This window comes from Geotrypetes seraphini, chromosome 1 (assembly GCF_902459505.1).
Source record: "Geotrypetes seraphini chromosome 1, aGeoSer1.1, whole genome shotgun sequence".
Classification (NCBI taxonomy): Eukaryota; Metazoa; Chordata; class Amphibia; order Gymnophiona; family Dermophiidae; genus Geotrypetes; species Geotrypetes seraphini.
The window spans coordinates 271,313,840-271,333,040 of NC_047084.1; the positions used below are offsets into that span (position 1 = coordinate 271,313,840).

At 44.0% G+C, this 19,201-nt stretch overlaps 2 protein-coding genes across 5 annotated transcripts in view; one reads left to right on the top strand and one right to left on the bottom strand.

Moving 5' to 3' along the window:
- MAEA (macrophage erythroblast attacher, E3 ubiquitin ligase) overlaps nucleotides 1-5,608 on the bottom strand; it is a 136,736-nt gene extending 131,128 nt beyond the window's left edge. Inside the window, exon 1 of one of the 3 annotated variants that reach the window (XM_033951529.1) lies at nucleotides 5,369-5,608. Coding sequence is in view for 2 of the 3 variants with exons in the window: in XM_033951512.1 (XP_033807403.1) it covers nucleotides 4,946-5,014 (69 nt within the window). In the remaining variant the exon portion in view is untranslated. Of the gene's footprint in view, nucleotides 1-4,855; nucleotides 4,875-4,945; nucleotides 5,241-5,368 lie in introns of those variants that run through there. The other 2 variants (XM_033951512.1, XM_033951523.1) reach the window with 2 other exon arrangements.
- A 122-nt stretch (nucleotides 5,609-5,730) lies between these two features.
- Nucleotides 5,731-19,201, top strand: part of CTBP1 (C-terminal binding protein 1) — a 646,630-nt gene continuing 633,159 nt past the window's right edge. The window contains exon 1 of one of the 2 annotated variants that reach the window (XM_033951334.1): nucleotides 5,731-5,833. The gene's annotated coding sequence lies outside the window, so the exon portion shown is untranslated. The remainder of the gene's footprint in view (nucleotides 5,834-19,201) is intronic. The other variant, XM_033951361.1, reaches the window with a different exon arrangement.

Consider the following 19,201-nt stretch of genomic DNA (forward strand, 5'->3'; position numbering starts at 1 on the left):
GCGGGAACTAGACTACTAGCAAACAACGTCAGGAAAGGAATGGAGCAAGCTTTAAACTAAGAAGAAGGGGAAAGCCGACAGTCGACCAAGTGTCGATGATTCGGAAGACAGTATCCCGAGAAGATACTGAGTGGGGAAAGTGTTGGGAAGACACTAATGGCACAAAACAGGAGCTGAAAATCCAAGGGAGCCAGACGAAACAAGAGGAGGTTAAGAGGAGTGTACTACAAGCGGAAGACAAAATGAAGCAAGATGAAGGGGAGGATCAAAAGGAGGATAATAAGAACCTACTACAAGGGGATAACCAGAGAGTCAATAACCGAGAGTCTGCAGACAGGTAGGGGACAGAAATAAAAATGAAACACAAGGGAAAATAACAAGGACGGAAAAATACCAAGAACTGAACTGCATGTAAACTAATGCAAGAAGCTTAAAGAACAAAATGGGGGAACTAGAAGTCGTGGTCAAAGATGAGAGCCTAGACATCATAGCGATCACGGAAACATGGTGGAACGAGGAAAACAAATGGGACATAGTACTGCCAGGGTACAAGCTCTACCGAAGAGATAGGACACATCAGAAAGGAAGAGGAGTAGCACTTTACATAAAGGACACCATTCACTCAACCGGAGTGGATGCAGCAACGACAAATGACCAACTGGAATCACTATGGGTCAAAATATCGGGAAGAAAGGGAGCCGAGATACAGATAGGGCTGTACTACCGCCCACCAAGGCAAACTGAAGCAAAGGACACAGAACTGGGAGCCGAGTTGAGGCGGGAATGCAAAAACGCAAACACCATAGTTATGGGAGACTTCAACTATCCCGGGATAGACTGGAGTCTTGGAGTTTCAAAATGTACAAAGGAAACGGAGTTCCTGGAGGCTGTACGGGACTGCTTCTTAGAACAGCTTGTCAAGGAACCAACGAGAGGGACAGTATTCTGGATCTAATCCTCAACGGGCTGAATGGATCTGCCAAGGAAGTGGAAGTAGTGGGACCATTAGGAAACAGTGATCATAACATGATCCAGTTCAAAGTGGAAATAGGAGTGCCAAAGGGGAAGAGAACCATTGCAACAACGTTTAACTTCAAGAACGGGAACTATGATGCCATGAGACAAATGGTGCAGAAGAAACTCAGGAACAGCTCCAGGAAAGCACAGACGGTGGAGCAAGCCTGGTCCTTATTAAAATACACGGTAAACGAAGCGCAAAACCTATATATACCCAGATTTAGGAAAGGGTTCAAAAAGAATCAAGCAAAAGACCTGGCATGGATAACCAATGAAGTCAAGAATGTGATAAGGGACAAGAAAAAAATCATTCCGGAAGTGGAAAAAGGATAAAAACGAGGAAAATTGGAAAGAGCACATGAAGCATCAAAAAGAATGTCATCGCATGGTCAGAAGAGCAAAAAAAAAAAAAAAAAAGAGTATGAAGAGAGACTTGCCAGGGAAGCACAGAATTTTAAACCGTTCTTCCAATATGTGAGAGGAAAACAGCCAGCGAGGGAGGAGGTGGGAACTCTGGACGAGGGAGACAGGAAGGGAGTGGTGAAGGAGGAAGAAGAGGTGGCAGACAGACTAAACACGTTCTTTTCGTCGGTCTTCACAAAGGAGGACACATCCAATGTGCCGGAACCGGAAAAAATCTTCAAGGGGGATCAGGAGGAAAAATTATCATGTATGGAGGTAAGCCTCGAACACGTACTCAAACAGATAGATAGATTAAAAACTGACAAATCTCCGGGCCCAGACGGAATACACCCGAGAATACTGAAAGAGCTCAGAGACGAAACGGCGGAGTTGCTGCAGCAGATTTGCAACCTATCCTTGAAAACAGGGATAATTCTGGAAGACTGGAGGATAGCGAATGCTACACCTATCTTTTAAAAAGGATCAAGAAGCGACCCGGGGAACTACAGACCGGTAAGCTTAACCTCATTTCCTGGGAAGATGGCTGAATCATTGATCAATGACAGTATCAATGAGCATATAGAAAGAAATAATCTGATGGGAACAAGCCAGCATGGTTTCTGTAAAAGAAGATCATGCCAAATGAACCTACTACACTTCTTTGAGGGGATAAACGAACAATTGGATAAAGGTGACCCCATAAACATCGTATATCTGGACTTCCAAAAAGCCTTCGACAAGGTACCCCATGAGCGCCTACTAAGGAAACTGTGGAACCACGGGGTGGAAGGGGACGTGCACAGATGGATCAAAAATTGGCTGGCAGACAGGAAACAGAGAGTAGGAGTAAAGGGACACTACTCTGACTGGAAAGGGGTCACGAGTGGCGTCCCGCAGGGGTCAGTACTGGAACCGCTGCTGTTCAATATATTCATAAATGACCAGGAGTCAGGGACGAAGTGCGAAGTTATAAAATTCGCGGATGACACAAAACTCTCCAGTAGGGTTAAAACTGTGGAGGAATACAAAGAACTACAAAGGGACCTAAACAAACTGAGTGAGTGGGCAGACAAGTGGCAGAAGAGCTTCAATGTGAAGAAATGTAAAGTCTTGCACATAGGGAAAGGAAACTCGATATATAACTACACGATTGGGGGATGGTACTAGGAGAAGGCAAACTGGAAAAGGGCTTGGGGGTTTTAGTGAATAGGACAATGAAGCCGGTGGCACAAAGCGCAGCGGCCTCAAAGAGGGCGAACAGAATGTTGGGCATTATCAAAAAAGGTATCACTACCAGAACAAAGGAAGTTATCCTACCATTGTATCGGGCAATAGTGCGCCCGCATCTGGAGTACTGCGTTCAATACTGGTCGCCGTACCTTAAGAAGGATATGGCGATACTCGAGAGGGTCCAGAGAAGAGCAACAAGGATGATAAAAGGCATGGAAAATCTTTGATATGCTGAAAGGCTAGAGAAGTTGGGGCTCTTTTCCATGGAAAAGCGGAGACTTAGAGGGGACATGATAGAAACTTATAAGATCATGAAGGGTATGGAGAAGGTAGAGAGGGACAGATTCTTCAGACTAGCGGAGGCAACAAAAGAGGGCATTCTCAAAAATTGAAAGGAGACAGATTCAAAACAAATGCTAGGAAGTTGTTCTTCTTCACTCAGAGGGTGGTGGACACCTGGAATGCGCTACCAGAGGAGGTGGTAGGGCAGAGTACGATTTTGGGTTTCAAAATGGGATTAGATGATTTCCTGAAGGAAAAGAGGATTGAAGGGTATAGTTAGAGGGTTACCATACAGGATATTAAAAGATTAAGGAATAGAATGTATAAGATCACTTACAGGTCATGGACCTGGGGGGGCCGCCGCAGGAGCGGACTACTGGGCATGATGGACCCATGGTCTGACTCGGCAGAGGCCATGCTTATGTTCTTATGTCTGACTTGTTCATTATACCTTTCTGGGAAATTGCCCCATTTTTTAATGTTGTAGTCCAACCTTGAACTGACTTGGTAAAGTCGGAAGAGAAAATCTGGTTAAAATAACATACTGGCACAACTGCACCTCACACCACCATCCCTTCTTCCAGTTAAGCCCAAATCACTGGCTAGCTAGCCAGTCATCACAAAATGATTGGGCTGTGCAGGGGTCACTTACAAAGTCAGGGCAGATTTAGCAGGAGAGTTGCCTACTCTACCCACTATGAAATCTTCTCTTTGACCTCAACCAAACTATGATAAAAAATCATCTTTGTCTCTAATAACTTGGGGTGGGAGAGTATACATACAATCAAGCATAGAGAATTGAACTAGTTCACAAGACCAACAACAAAGCTAAAAGCATTATTTCCAAGAACATAAATAAAACAAGAAAATAATCAAAACCCATTTATGGATTTTCTTTCACATCCCTCCCAGATTCTCACAAATTCTTTATGAATTATGTTTATACCACAAATTCTTTATGAATTATGTTTATAACAACTGGAAAAGATCTTTAGATATATCTAATAATAATAAACCTTCTGCAGGGTGGCAAAAATAATTCCTACCAATTCCCAAGCATTCGCCTCTTTATAATACACATTAGCTTTTGGCTGTATGTGTGAGGGGGGAAATATTATAAAATCAGGAAGACACTTTACATTGGTCTGCTTCCACATCATCTACTACACAATAGAACGTCTGTGTAAAATAATATCTCAATGATTAACACTTGTAGTAGGTTCCAAGTTCTGAAACTCTTACAAACCTCCAAAGCCGACTCCTACTACCATCTTAACAGAATGTGTTCCGTTTGGGTGGTACTAACATGATTATATCCAAGACAGTATCTACTATCAAAACGAACAGAAATTTAACTAGATGAAAGTAGAATACCTATTTAAAGCAATTCCTGAAAGTTTTCCCCTAGCCTGGCCAGCAATATCGATTACCAGAAGCCTTCAAGTGTATCCACCCTGTGCTCCCCGGAACTGTTCTTAAAAGCAAGGACTAGACGGTAACAGAAAATCCCCAGCTAAGGCCCGGGAGAGAGAGAACTGCTAACAGCTTCCTCCCCATCTCTGACAGCTGGAGCAAAGCCCAGCCACAGACCATTCAAAGAAGCCTCGAAACTAAGAAACATTAAAACAAGGGGGAAAAATGGTTCCATATCGCCGCCAAACTCCTTTCTCCCCTCCCTTTTTAAGTACACCACAAAATAACTATACAAAAAAAATCCAGAGTTGGGAATTCCTTCGCATTAGATATTGCCTCTGTGCCCGAACCACATCCTTTCCCTTCAACATTACCAGAGGGTCAGTCCAACGAAATAAAAAAGGAAAAGCGACCTAGAAGTCGCCAAAATCTCGGCAAGGACACATTTTCAACAAAAATATTCTCTAGGGCAGACCAAAAACGGAGCATAGTTCTGAAAAATGATGTCTACCCTAGTTAGCACCATTAGCGATGAACATGTGTAGAGTGGGACAATATTGCCAACTGTCATCCGGGGGAAGAAGATAACTAAGTGACACACCTTTAAGGTTGGGTACTCCTGCACCTTCAGAGCCATGGACAACTGAGCAGCTGACTCCTGCACCGCCATCTTGGATTAGGAAAGCAAAAAAAAGCCCATTAGGCCGAAAAGCGGACCGCCCTACCGGGCATTATGGGTAACCGGTATGGGGCAGGAGTTGAATAACGGCTAAATGACAACGCAGTGTCACAAAATATTACACGGAACAGAGGGTGCTCAATTATTCAACGACAATAATTCCACTTCCCCACTTCAAAAACTCGTATCTGTTTTGGAAAGCTCTTCCGCAAATGATCAAGGCACCGCCTACATTATGACGTACGGAAATCTCCACCAATAGTGCGTTCGCTCCCACAGCTGAGTGACGTTCCTGCGGAAGAAAGAGAAACCAAGATGCATTTATAGGGCTTTCTTTACACGTACTTGTCAACAAAACTTGCCAATCATGATGTCACCCTTCAATAGTTTCACCCAATGTAGCCGTTTCTCGCCGAATAAAATTCTGATGTTAGCTTTGGTAAAGAGACCCTATTACACTTCAAATAAACATCGAAGTAAAACACTCGGCATACGCCTATCAAATTCGACTGTTTTCACTACAGGAATGTGTGCTATCCAATCAGCAGCTTAACACAGTTCCTTCTCTCCTTCCTTCAGCCAACTACATCATGGTCCTCCCGACTGGCCAAAGCCAATCGTTAGTCGCACCGTTTTCACGCTTGCAGAACGTAAGAATTTGTTGACGTTTAGACCACCCAATCGAATTTTGTCTCTTCCTTACAAGACACTTGTATACACCTATCAATCCTCAGCCAGCGGCCAAAGATCGGTGTTTTCTTAATTGCTTGCCGTAGCCGTGGAGTAGCGACGTAAGATTTGCATAAAAACGTAAGAGTGAGGAAAAGTGCGGGAAGTGATTTAAATAATTTTTTGAAGCGAAAGGAAAAGCCAGAGTGAGTTAAAAAGTTCAGAGTGCTGCTGTCTGGGAATGATAAGCCTGGGCGCTGTTGCTGCGTGGATGGATGACGCGAGAATTAACGTTGTAGATTTGAGCCATTTGATCTTGCTATTAGGTTTTTTTTCCCTTCGAATTTTTTGTATCTTTTTTAATCTTAGTACTGTACTCAGTACTGTACTCTATTGAATTTTAGGTTAACATAAATCATACAAAGAAAGAAAAACTGTACCATGAAATTAACTAAAATTCTATAGTTTACATGAGCAAATTAGCATTATCAACAAATAAGTATACACACAATTATTTCCTTGTTTTTATATATGTTTCTACATATTCCGAATTCATCAGTTAACTTTACAAAAACTAAAACGTTTCAATTTTCTTTTAATTTATAGAGGTTTATTAAATTTTCCACCACAACTATAGAGGCCAGCACAAGTACATAACATATCAAATGCCAGGGCAGTTATTCAAACAAAGACTTGAAAGCTACATTTTTAAAAAGGCTTCTTGTGTGGGGAGGGCACTTTCCAACAATTTTCTACACAGAACAAAAAAAAATCAATATTAAAAACACAATAACAATATCAAATTAAGCCTTAAACTCTTTTGAAGCCAAAGAACTGAAATGAATACATTTGTGGCCTGACTGAGGAAAAACTGGATGCCTACAACCAGATGTCAGAAGTGGTAGAAAGTACAGAATTTGCAGCAGGAATGGGAGCATGAGAAAAAGACGAGATAAATGTTGCAGAAGCAAATAGAAAGCCTGGAGAATAAATAATTACCAAAGCTCATAATACTGTATTTCACTAGTTTCTTAGGCTTCTGCAGTTTCTAGTTCTATTCACAGCTTTGGCTGAAGTTGCCACTTGGCATGGCTTAGCTGTGGTTGTCCTTGTGAAACTCAATGTAAAAGTAATGCCTGCAGGGCATAGATTTGACAGTATTGTAACACAGACTCCTTCCCATTGGTCAATAGCATCATGCTGCTGATCCGATGCTATTACTTATCAATCATTTCTATAGCACTACTAGATATACACAGCACTGTACACATTATAGCCCTGATTCTATAAAGTCCACCTAAAGTTGGGTGCTGATATCGGTGCCTTACTTAATTGATCAATAGGCTTAATCAGTGCCAATATTTGCACTCAAAACCTTACAATTGGACTTAATTGAAAGTTAGGCACCTAACTCAATTCTATAAAAATAGGAGCTGCAAAATGTATTTCTTGAGTTGGAAAAATATTTCTTTTCTGCGAACCAAAACAACTGTTAAAATTTATTGTGGCTAGAGAAGAGGTTGGAGTCATTATAAGTTTAGAGCCCCCTCCACAGGTTAGCATGTACTGGCTTCTAGATTCTGTTGTTGGAACTGATTCTTGAATTTACTTAAAATATTTCTTTTTCTGTTTCTTTGGCCACTACAAATTGTGACCTATGTAATGGTTAGTTTTCTTAGATGGTAGTATCTACCTTTAGATTTTCTTAATATTTTTAATCTGTATTCATGTTGTGTCATATGATGCTTGCTTTGTTTGTTAGTTAAAATGCATAAATAAATAAAAAGAAATAGGCACCTAGCCCAAAGTGCCTACATGGCTGGGACTGGTTTTCCTAAGTGTTGAACTAAGTTTTCTCTTTAATAAAATGCTGAATTATGTTTAGCTGCAGACCTAACTTATCTCATGTTCTAGCCTGCCTGCACTGGGTGTTTTAGCTTGGGCATTCTAGCTTCTTATGGCTATATCAGCATATACGATATTGTATTCCGTCCTCCTGGACATGTAACAGAAAGACTGCAGGGCTTAGATAAGTGACCTGCTAGTGTGAGCTTAGGACCAATGATTGTTAAGAAAAGTAACACGTGAAAAGTTTTTTCTAGAATTCAGTTGTATAGCCAGAAGAATATATAAATATCTCTGTAACTTCCTGGTTTCGGGACTTCTGAAGCCAGCTTGGGGCTCAGGGGCCGCATATGCTGAATAAAACATCTGTGCTTTCTTCAAGTCTCTAAGTTTTGTGGCTGACCAAAGTGACCTTTCAAAAGTGGGTGTGGTTAGAGGTGGATCATGGGCGTGTTTGATTCTCAGGGAGGTTCTCAGGGATGACTACAAGCTAGAGTTCAATATGTATGTAAGTGACATTGCTGAAGGGCTAGAAGGAAAAGTGTGCCTTTTTGCAGATGATACCAAGATTTGTAACAGAGTAGACACCGAAGAGGGAGTGGAAAATATGAAAAAGGATCTGCAAAAGTTAGAGGAATGGTCTAATGCCTGGCAACTAAAATTCAATGCAAAGAAATGCAGAGTAATGCATTTGGGGATTAATAATAGGAAGGAACCGTATATGCTGGGAGGAGAGAAGCTGATATGCACGGACGGGGAGAGGGACCTTGGGGTGATAGTGTCCGAAGATCTAAAGGCGAAAAAACAGTGTGACAAGGCAGTGGCTGCTGCCAGAAGGATGCTGGGCTGTATAAAGAGAGGCGTAGTCAGTAGAAGGAAGAAGGTGTTGATGCCCCTGTACAGGTCATTGGTGAGGCCCCACTTGGAGTATTGTGTTCAGTTTTGGAGACCGTATCTGGCGAAAGACGTAAGAAGACTTGAGGCGGTCCAGAGGAGGGCGACGAAAATGATAGGAGGCTTGCGCCAGAAGACGTATGAGGAGAGACTGGAAGCCCTGAATATGTATACCCTAGAGGAAAGGAGAGACAGGGGAGATATGATTCAGACGTTCAAATACTTAAAGGGTATTAACGTAGAACAAAATCTTTTCCAGAGAAAGGAAAATGGTAAAACCAGAGGACATAATTTGAGGTTGAGGGGTGGTAGATTCAGGGGCAATGTTAGGAAATTCTACTTTACGGAGAGGGTGGTGGATGCCTGGAATGCGCTCCCGAGAGAGGTGGTGGAGAGTAAAACTGTGACTGAGTTCAAAGAAGCGTGGGATGAACACAGAAGATTTAGAATCAGAAAATAATATTAAAGATTGAACTAGGCCAGTTACTGGGCAGATTTGTACGGTCTGTGTCTGTGCATGGCCGTTTGGAGGAGGATGGGCTGGAGTAAGTCTTAACAGAGATTTTGGCAGTTGGAACTCAAGCACAGTACCGGGTAAAGCTTTGGATTCTCGCCCAGAAATAGCTAAGAAGAAAAAAAAAAAAATTTAAATTGAATCAGGTTGGGCAGACTGGATGGACCATTCGGGTCTTTATCTGCCGTCATCTACTATGTTACTATGTTACTATGAGTTTCTCTGTCCTCTGACCAACTATTTTCTGGATTCACCTGCGGGCCGCCTCAAGAAGGTGCTTCGGATGTCCTGGTTCACCCATATTTGGACAACTGGTTATCGGAGCTCCCTCGCTGTCCAAGCGGCATCAGACTGTTCAACAGGTGGTGTAGTTGCTGCAGTTCTGGGCTGGGTGATCAACTTCAGGAACAGTCACCTTGAGCCTCCGCAGGCAGGGCAGGATTAATTCGTCGAGGTCCCCTAGGCACCCAAGTATACTTGGCCCCCTGCCCCGCCCCACCATGTGCCCAGGTGGAAACAGGAAACTGCGTCAGAGGGAAGCTTTGGGCAAGCAGCACCGCTTCCAAAATTACAGTTCCCATTGCCTTACTCGCGTTGCTTGCTTGTCTTAATTTCCGTCGATTGGGGGGGGCCGCGTTGCCGATCGATGCTGGAGGGGCCCATCGCCGTTTTGAAAAAAAACAATGTTGATGCCCTCCTTCATCGGGCCCCCCTGACCATTTCGGGCCCTAGGCATGTGCCTACTTGGCCTATTGGTTAATCCTGCCCTGGCTGCAGGATCTGGAATACCTGGGAGTTCAGTTTCACATGGGACAGAACAAAGTGTTCCTGCCTGTCTCCCATTATGCGAAGCTTTGACAGACTTTCACGGACCTTTTGGCCTCCCTGGTTCTGACGGCATGGCAGTGTCTTCAGGTCTGGGGACCATGGTGGCAATGATCGATGTAGTCCCTTGGGCCAGAGCCCATCTATGTGCAGTTTAGGATGCTCTGCTTTTATGCTGGAATCCCCAGCAGGACCCATTACATGCATCCCTGCCCTGGATGACTGTGGTGTGGAACAGTCTTGCATAGTGGTTGTGACCTCTCTCTCTTTCCAGGGGCCTTCACCTCCGGATCTTGGATTGGGTGATTTTATTTACGGATGGGGAATGGAGTGTATGATGACCATTCCTGTTCAGGGCCAGTGAGCTCCCTCAAAGCGCAAGTAGTCGATCAATCGCTTGGAACTTCAGGAAATTTGGCTGGCTCTTCTCCATTTTGAGAGTCGTCTCCATTAACAAGCCGTTTGTCTTGTTGGACAGTGCCACAGTAGGGGCTTACATCAACCAGCAGGGGGGCAGGAGGAGCCCCTCTCTGAGCATGAAGGCTCAGCTTCTTTTCTGGTGGGTAGAGAGACATCTTGTGGCGCTGTCAGCGGCCTACATGGCAGGAGTGGACAATGTTCAAGCAAGCTTTCTCAGTCGTCAGACGCTGGACCCTGAAGAGTAGTCCATGTCCCAAAGAAGAGCGTTCAAGTGCATAGTAGATGAGTGGGGGTGCCCCACGTTCGACCTCATGGTGACTGCCACCAACAAGAAAGCCAATCGATTCTTCAGTCATCATCACAAGGCTGGCAGCGAAGGCCTGGATACTCTGGTTCAGCCCTGGCCATGGGAATGTCTCCTCTGTCTTTCCTCTGGCTGATGAGAGTGTCTGTTGAGAGGGATAGCAGCCCAAGAAGGTCCAGTGATTCTAGTTACACCCGATTGGCTGAGGTGGCCGTGGTATAACAACTTGGTTCGGCTCCAACAGGATCAGAGGCTCAAGCTCTCTTGTCATTCTTACCTTCTCACAAGGGTCCAATTACGATGCATGGCTCTTGAGCACGCGTCCTTAACTAGGGGCTATTCTTTGGCTGTGTTTGCCATGTTGCTTCACAGCAAGAGGAAGTCCACAGTTGCGGCTTATGTGAAGACTTGGAGATGTTACCAGGCTTGGTGCTCCCTGAGACAGGTGGACCTGTCTCTCCCTTCAATTCCTCGGGTCCTGGAGTTTCTGCAGGATGGCCTGAAGAAAGGCCTAGCGGTAGCTTCCCTCTGTATACAGATTGCCGGTCTTTCGTTTATGGGCCTTCTTTCTTTTAGGGTCTTGTGGGAAGCTTATCCAGATCTAGGTTGTTTTCTGTGGGGCACTCTACTGCTTCGGCCTCTATTGCACCTTCTCTGTCCAACCTAGAATCTTAATCCGGTTCTTCGTTCTCTGGCTCATTCGCCATCTCTAATGGATCTCACAATCAAGGCAGTCTTTCTGGTGGCTATTACCTCAGCCTGAAGAGTCTTGGAACTCCAGGCTCTTTCCTGCAGGGATCCCTTTCTGCGTATTACGGATTCCGCTGTGATGCTGCATACTGTTCCTTCTTTTCTTCCGAAAGTGGTTTCCGCTTTCCATGTGAATCAGGAAGTTCAGCATCCTGCTTTTGCTTCCTCTTGTTTGAGGGAGCAGGTCCGGGTGTTATGGTCCTTGGACGTGCACAGACTTCTATTGCAGTATTTAGAGGTCACTAACAAGTTTCGCCTCTCTGACCACCTGTTTGTTCTTGTGGGTCCTACCCACACAGGTAGGCCAGCTTTTAAGGCTACCATTTCCAGGTAGATTTGCATGGCTATTCCCGCGGCTTACATGGCAGCTGGAAAGAAGCCCCCCCTACTCATGGCATGGGCTCATTCAACCAGAGGTGTTTCATCCTCTTGGACAGTCATCAGCTGTTTCTCTGGATGAGATTTGCAAAGCCGCTACCTGGTCCTCTTTGCATACATTCACCAAGTTTTAGAGGATCGATGTGGTGGCTAAGCAGGATGCTGCTTTTGGTGCCTTGATTTTTTGGGACTGCTCTGTTATGTTCCACTGGTCCCGGAATAAAGTGGGATTGTACAAGAACAAAAGATTAGATTCTTACCTTTGCTAATCTTTCTTGTAAATCTACACTTTATTCCGGGAACCCACCCTATTTTTTGCTGATTCGCCGTCTGCCTTTACAAGTACTGGTAAGCTCGATTTCTGTTTTCTGACCAGCCTTTATAAGAGTGTCATCAGAATAGATTTAGCACTTAGTTTGAGGGGGTCTCTGGTTCAGGCGCTCCTTTCTGTGCAGGCTGTGTCTCCCTATAGCATTGTTTTGTCATTCAGGTTTATAGTTTAATGATCTGTTCTCTCATTTTTTCATTGTTGCTATTTTGCATTTGTTGATATGAGCAGAATTGATTTACCTGTTGGGAAGTTCTCCCCATTCCCCTCTGTCTTGTTGTTGTCCTCTACAGTTGTTCCTGGCTGCTTTTATACTGACTGAGTAGCTGAGATACTGGCACAGTGATGAGGTATGAGAGGGAGGGGTTAAGTCTCTTAAATTTTGAGGCTTCCTACAAAGTCTTGGCAGGTAGAGGGAAATAACCCACTGGTCCCGGAATAAAGTGTGGTTTTACAAGAAAGAATATTTTATTTTCAAATATATTTTATTGAGCTCAACCAAAATATCGAACAAGAAACCAATCAAGTACAAACAAGCTCAGTAGTTTGGAAAACAATATCCGTCCCTACAAATAAAAAACCCTATCCCAACACAACCCACCCCAAAATAAATACCCCCCCCCCCCCAGGGTCCTCCTTCCAAGTACATCACAACCAGAAAAAATTATACAAATATCAGGTAAACCAGGCATAACAAAGGAAAATAAAATACAAAGATTCAACAGTTCAACAAGCGGCTTCGGGCCAGCGGGGTCATAGTTGCCCAGAAGGGTTCCCAAGTGCGTTGAAAGACCCGGCCTGGGAGAGAAGAAAGGTCCAACACATCTCTCCGTTCCCACATCAAGAGGGTAATCATCCGACATCGCCAAAGGGAGTAATCGGGAGCAGTATCTTCAAGCCAGTTCAGTAAAATACATTTCAGGGCCACCAAAACAGTCCATTTAAGGAAAGCTGCAGCGCCCCGCACACAAGGGAAATAGTGAGGAACAGTTCCAAACAATAACAAAGGGGAGCGGCAAATGGTAATTTTCCAGATGCGCTCCACAAAGACAAAAACAGCATTTCAAAAAGCTTGAATAGCTGGGCAAGTCCAAAACATGTGTCCGAAGCCCGCTTCAGCAGCTGGGCATCTAAGACAAGCGGCAGTTTCACGTAAGCGGAATAAATATGCCCTCTTTGGAGAGATGTACAGGCGAAAAACTAACTTATAGTGTTGTTCCCAAAAAGTGGTATATTTTTGAAAGGCTGGCAACCTGCGGACAGCCTGTAAAAGCACATCATCCGGCAAAGCCACAGCAAGGTCACGAGCCCAGGTGTCTTGTAATTTGGAATGGTCAAACAAGGGGGACTCATCCTTCAAATGGCGATGATGGAATTTAAGGGGGACTGGAAGTTGAGAGCCAATGGTGAAAGCTGTGGAGAGCAACTCGTGACAAGAAGCAGTCAAAGAACTGGAAGGCAAAGAAGAAATATAATGATGAAGTTGCATATAAGCAAAATAATCAGTGAGGGGGAGATCAAACTCCTCTTGCAATTGTGCAAAAGGCTTAATTTTTCCATCATCATCAACCAACTGAAAAACATAGTGAATCCCCCTTGTTTCCAACCGAGCAAAACTCGGCCCATCAATTGCCGGCAGGAAGGAGCTATTATAACGGATAGGCAGAAAGGGAGTCACAGAAGCAGAAAGAGCATGGAATTTACAGACCCAGCGCCAAACCTTCCTCAAGGGACGGTGAAGCACTGTCACAGAGAGAAGTTCAGCCACACGAGAAGGAAGAGAATGAAAATAAGCACTAAAGTGAATAGAGCGAAAACAAAAAAGTTCCAAAGAAATATTAGTGAACACCAAAGTACCCCTAAAAAAGTCATTAATGTGACGCATGCCACAACCAACCGTCAAGTAACGAAGGTTCAATAAACCCAATCCCCCCCTATACCACGGAGCCGCTGCCCTCTTATAAGGCAGACGAGGCCGCTTCCCAGACCAAAGGAATTTTTGAATTAAGCGTTCCAGTCTTTTCTCATCTTGATAAGACAAATAAAGGGGAAGGACCTGAAAAACATATAGCCAACAGGGGACAATAAGCATGTTGTAAAGATGTACCCGACCCAAGAGCGAAAAGAGTAGAGTTCCCTATAGCTGTAATTTGTTCTGAAGGGCTTGGAACAGCGGTTCCACATTCAAGCAATACAAATGAGATAAGTCCTGAGGAATAAAGACCCCCAAGTATTTCAAGTTAGAGTCCGCCCAATGAAGAGGAAATGCACCCCTCCATTGGGAATGCAGTTCGGGGGGAAATGGTAAGGCCAATGACTTATCCAGATTAAGAGACAGACCAGAATAAAAGCTAAATTCGGAAATGAGATCCAACGCAGTCGGTAAAAAATCTTCACGTCTAGTGAGAATCAAAAACATATAATCCGCAAATGCTAACGTCTTCAGCTCATTCCCATCAACACGAAGGCCCCTCACTTCCGCAAATCCCCGAAGAGTACACAGCAAAGGCTCTAAAGAAAGAAGAAACAGCAAGGGGGAAAGAGGGCAACCCTGCCGAGTTCCACGGAGAATAGGGAAGGAATCCGTGCGGATCCCATTAACGAGAAGGGAAGCCCGCGGATTAGAGTAAAGAGAGCGTATAGCATCAAGGTAGAAACCCCCCAACCCAACATGTTCTAGGGTACGAAACAAGAAGGACCAATGGACACTATCAAACGCCTTAGAGGCATCAAGGCTGACAAACAGAGCCGGAATCTGATGAGAATGACAATGGGCAAGGGCAAAGGTTCTGGCGGGTCCTATTAAAGACTTGTTCAACAAATCTCTGGAGACGGGAGTGATTCCTGAGGATTGGAGAAGAGCGGATGTGGTCCCTATTCACAAAAGTGGTCACAGAAATGAAGCAGGAAACTACAGACCGCTAAGCTTTACTTCGGTTGTTGGAAAAATAATGGAAGTGGTGCTGAAAGAAAGGATAGTGAACTTCCTAGAATCTAATGGGTTACAGGATCTGAAGCAACATGGCTTTACTAAAGGTAAAGAACAATCTCAACTCAATGTACGTTGTAGATAGTTAAAGCTTTAACTATCTACAACGTACATTGAGTTGAGATTGTTCTTTACAGAATACGATTGTACCTTTATTATATTAGTTAATTTACTAAAGGTAAATCATGCCAAATGAACCTGATTGAATTTTTTGATTTGGTGACCGGAGAACTGGATCGAGGACATATGCTAGATGTCATTTACTTAGATTTCAGCAAAGCCTTTGGCATAGTTCCTTATAGGAGGCTCTTCAACAAACTTGAAGGGCTGAAGTTAGGACCTAAAGTGGTGAACTGGATTAGAAACTGGTTGTCGGACAGATGCCAGAGAGTGGTAGTTAATGGAAGTTGCTCAGCGGAAGGAAAGGTGAGTAGTGGAGTCCCTCTAGGTTCGGTGTTGGGGCCGATCCTATTCAATATATTTATGAGTGACATTGCTGAAGGGATAGAAGGTAAGGTTTGCCTTTTTGCGGATGATACCAAGATTTGTAACAGAGCAGACACCGTGAAGGGAATGGAAAACATGAAAAAGGATCTGCAAAAGTTAGAGTCATGGTCTAATATCTGGCAACTAAAATTCAATGCAAAGAAATGCAGAGTAATGCATTTGGGGATTAATAATTGGAAGGAACTGTATGTGCTGGGAGGTGAGAGGATGATATGCACAGAGGGGGAGAGGGACCTTGGGGTGATAGTGTCCAAAGATCAAAAGGCAAAAAAGCAGTGCAACAAGGTGGTGGCTTCTGCCAGTAGGATGCTGGTCTGTATAAAGAGAGGTGTAACCAGTAGAAGAAAGAAGGTGTTGATGCCTCTGTACTGGTCGTTGGAGAGGCCCCACTTGGAGTATTGTGTTCAGTTTTGGAGACTGTATCTGGCAAAGGATATAAGAAGACTTGAAGCAGTCTAGAGGAGGTCAATGAAAACAATAGGAGGTTTGTGCCAAAAGACGTATGAGGAGAGACTGGAAGCCCTGAAGATGTATACCCTAGAGCAGGGGTGCCCACACTTTTTGGGCTTGCGAGCTACTTTTAAAATGACCAAGTCAAAATGATCTACCAACAATAAAATTTTAAAAAAACACAACGCACACTGTACGCATAGAAAAAGTTAATTATCATTCCTATTCCAGGGTTTTTCAAAGAGGTCAAAGCAGATGACTCTATGCACTATCACCTCAGTAACAACCATACAAAAATAGACAAATATACCCCCCTCCCTTTTTACTAAACCACGATAGCAGTTTTTAGAGCGCAGGGAGCTGCGCTGAATGCCCAGCGCTGCTCTCGACACTCATAGGCTCCCTGCGCTAAAAAACTCTATTGCGGTTTAGTAAAAGGGGACCTTAGTGTAAAATATAGACAGCAGATATAAATTCAGACACATTTTGATCACTAAATTTAAAATAAAATCATTTTTCCTACCTTGTCTGGTGATTTCATGAGTCTCTGGTTGCACTTTCTTCTTCTGACTGTGCATCCAATCTTTCTTCCCTTCTTTTAGCCTGTATGCTTCCTCTCCTCCAGATCTCATTCCCTCCCCCAACTTTTCCTTCCTCTTTCCCTGCCCTTTCTTTCTCTCTGCCTCCCTTTCTTTTTTTCTGTTTCTCTTCTTTCCTTCTGTCTCCCTGCCTGCCCTTTTTCTTTCTTTCTCCCTACCCTCCCCCAAGCCACTGCCACTGCCATCAGGGACCAGGACCCAAACCACCACCAATAACAGGCCCGAAAGCTGACGCCGCCCCAAGCTCTCCCTGCTTCGGCCGACCAGCATTCCTCTCCCCGACGTCAATTCTGCCGTCAGGGAGAGGAAGGCTGATCAGCCCAAGATCGCGATCGACCTACTGGGGGAAATGCTGCCGGGTCCTGCCTTCGCGGAAACAGAAAGTAGGCAGGACCTGGCAGCAAGAAGAGCAAATGCTTCACTAACCTGTCTCCCGCCTTAGCCCATAGCGAACGCTTGCTTCAGGGCTCTCAACATGTGCGTGCCGGCTTCCCTTCTCCCCCCCCTGGACATAACTTCCGGTTTCGGAGGGAAGAGAAGGGAAGCCGGCATGCACACGTTAGAGCCACGGAGCATAAGTTCGCTACGGGCTGAAATCTCCAAGCCGTTTTTTTTTAATGTTCAGCAGCGGCGGCAGCAGCAGATGACAGCTGGGCGGACCGCCCAGCTAAAAGGCCCTAGAGAGAAAGGCTGATCGGCTCGGTAGATCAGGACGGCAACACGAGTCTATCACGGAGCCCGGGATGGGCTCTGCGATCGACTCGCATTTTCTTCCTGAGCTACTGGTTGATCGCGATCGACGTGTTGGGCACCCCTGCCCTAGAGGAAAGGAGGGACAGAGGAGATATGATTCAGACGTTCAAGTATTTGAAAAGTATTAACATGAACAAAATATTTTCAAGAGAAAGGAAAATGGTAAAACCAGAGGGCATAATTTGAGGCTGAGGGGTGGGAGACTCAAGAACAATATAAGGAAATTCTTCTTTAAGGAGAGGGTGGTGGATGCCTGAAATGCGCTCTCGAGAAAGGTGATGGAGAGGAAAATGGTGACGGAGTTCAAAAAAGCGTGGGCTGAACACAGAGGATCTAGAATCAGAAAATAGTAAATATTGAAGAACTAAAGCCAGTACTGGGCAGACTTGCATGGTCTGTGTCTATATATCGGCCGTTTGGTTGAGGATGGGCTGGGGAGGGCTTCAATGGCTGGGATGGTGTAGATGGGCTGGAGTGAGCTTTGACAGAGACTTCAGTAGTTGTAACCTAAGCACAGTATCAGGCAGAGCTTTGGATTTTTGCCTAGAAATAGCTAAGAAGAAAAAAAAAATTAAATTGACCATTCGGGTTTATTTGCCATCATCTACTATGTTACAATTCCATATACTTTCCTATTTTCTTTAAAGCACTAAAATACCCTTTTAATTACTTTTAAAAGCTGCACCATACAATTAATCAACACAATAATAACCATTTTCTTACTTTAACTCTTAACTCTTGTGCACTATCAATCTTGCCCACACATTCTGTACCATTAAAATATGTTATAAAAATTATATTAAATGAAAGGAACTCCACCAATAATATATATCTCTCTCTGGTTTAGAGATATATATATTATAAAGAACTATTAATTTGGGGAAAGTTAGCTCGCTTGATTAAAATTTAGCTCTGTAATAATAATTAAATATAATATATGTGAATATTTATTCAAGAACTAACCCCCTCTTCTTTGAAACTGCGGTAGCAGTTTCTAGTGTGGAGAGCAGCGCTGAATGGCTCGCGCTGCTCCTGATGCTCATAGGAACTTATGAGCATCGGGAGCAGTGCAGGCCATTCAGCGCGGCTCCCCGCGCTAGAAACTGCTAGCTCAGTTTAATAGAAGAGGCCCTAAGACACAGAAAATTATAAGCAAACTGAAAATTTATTTAAAAGCATTAATCAAGCAAGTAAAGCTGTTACAGATGGGACCTTTTGAGCAAAGACAATATGTTTGCACGAGACAAATGTTGCTAAAGCAGAAGGATTAATTTATCTGGATTCAAAAAGTTACTCACAATGTGAATAGTCCTTAAAATGGAGCAGAGGCCACATGGCTTAGTGAAGCAGCGTGGTGATCCGGGGAGAAGAAGAATTGTAGCTTGATCCAGGCTGGTTCCAGAGGGAGAGAGAGCATCTTCCCTTATGAGAAACGATTCTACTTCATGTTTACAGGTTTGAGACCTGTTTTAAAAATAGAATTCCTAGGTCTCTGGAACCAGGATGCATTGCAGTTCAGCCTTTTTCTCTGTTCTCAGGTGGTGTTATGATTGAATCACAATGGCTTAAAAGGATGTCCCAATACAGAGTAGTGTTACTTTCTTTACTGGATATGGTGTGAATCTATGTCTGGATGGTTCCCCTATGTTCTAGGCAGCTGAGGTCATCTGATCGAATCTTCTTTGAGTAGCTTAAAATGGGGTGAAGAGCTCTTGTTTGATATTGTAGTCCAGAGATGAATTTGGTGTGAAGGGCTTCTGTTTGATCTACAACCTGTTAAAGTTCTGTTTAGCTCTGGTATCCACCCTGGCCATGTCTTTTGTACTTAACACTTTCTGAAAGTGATGGCTCAGTCCTTTCTTTTGTTCTCTATTGCAGTGTTCTTCAACTGCCGGTCTGCGGACCAGTAACAGTCCGCAGAAATTTCCTGCCGGTCCATGCAGCGCCGGCGAG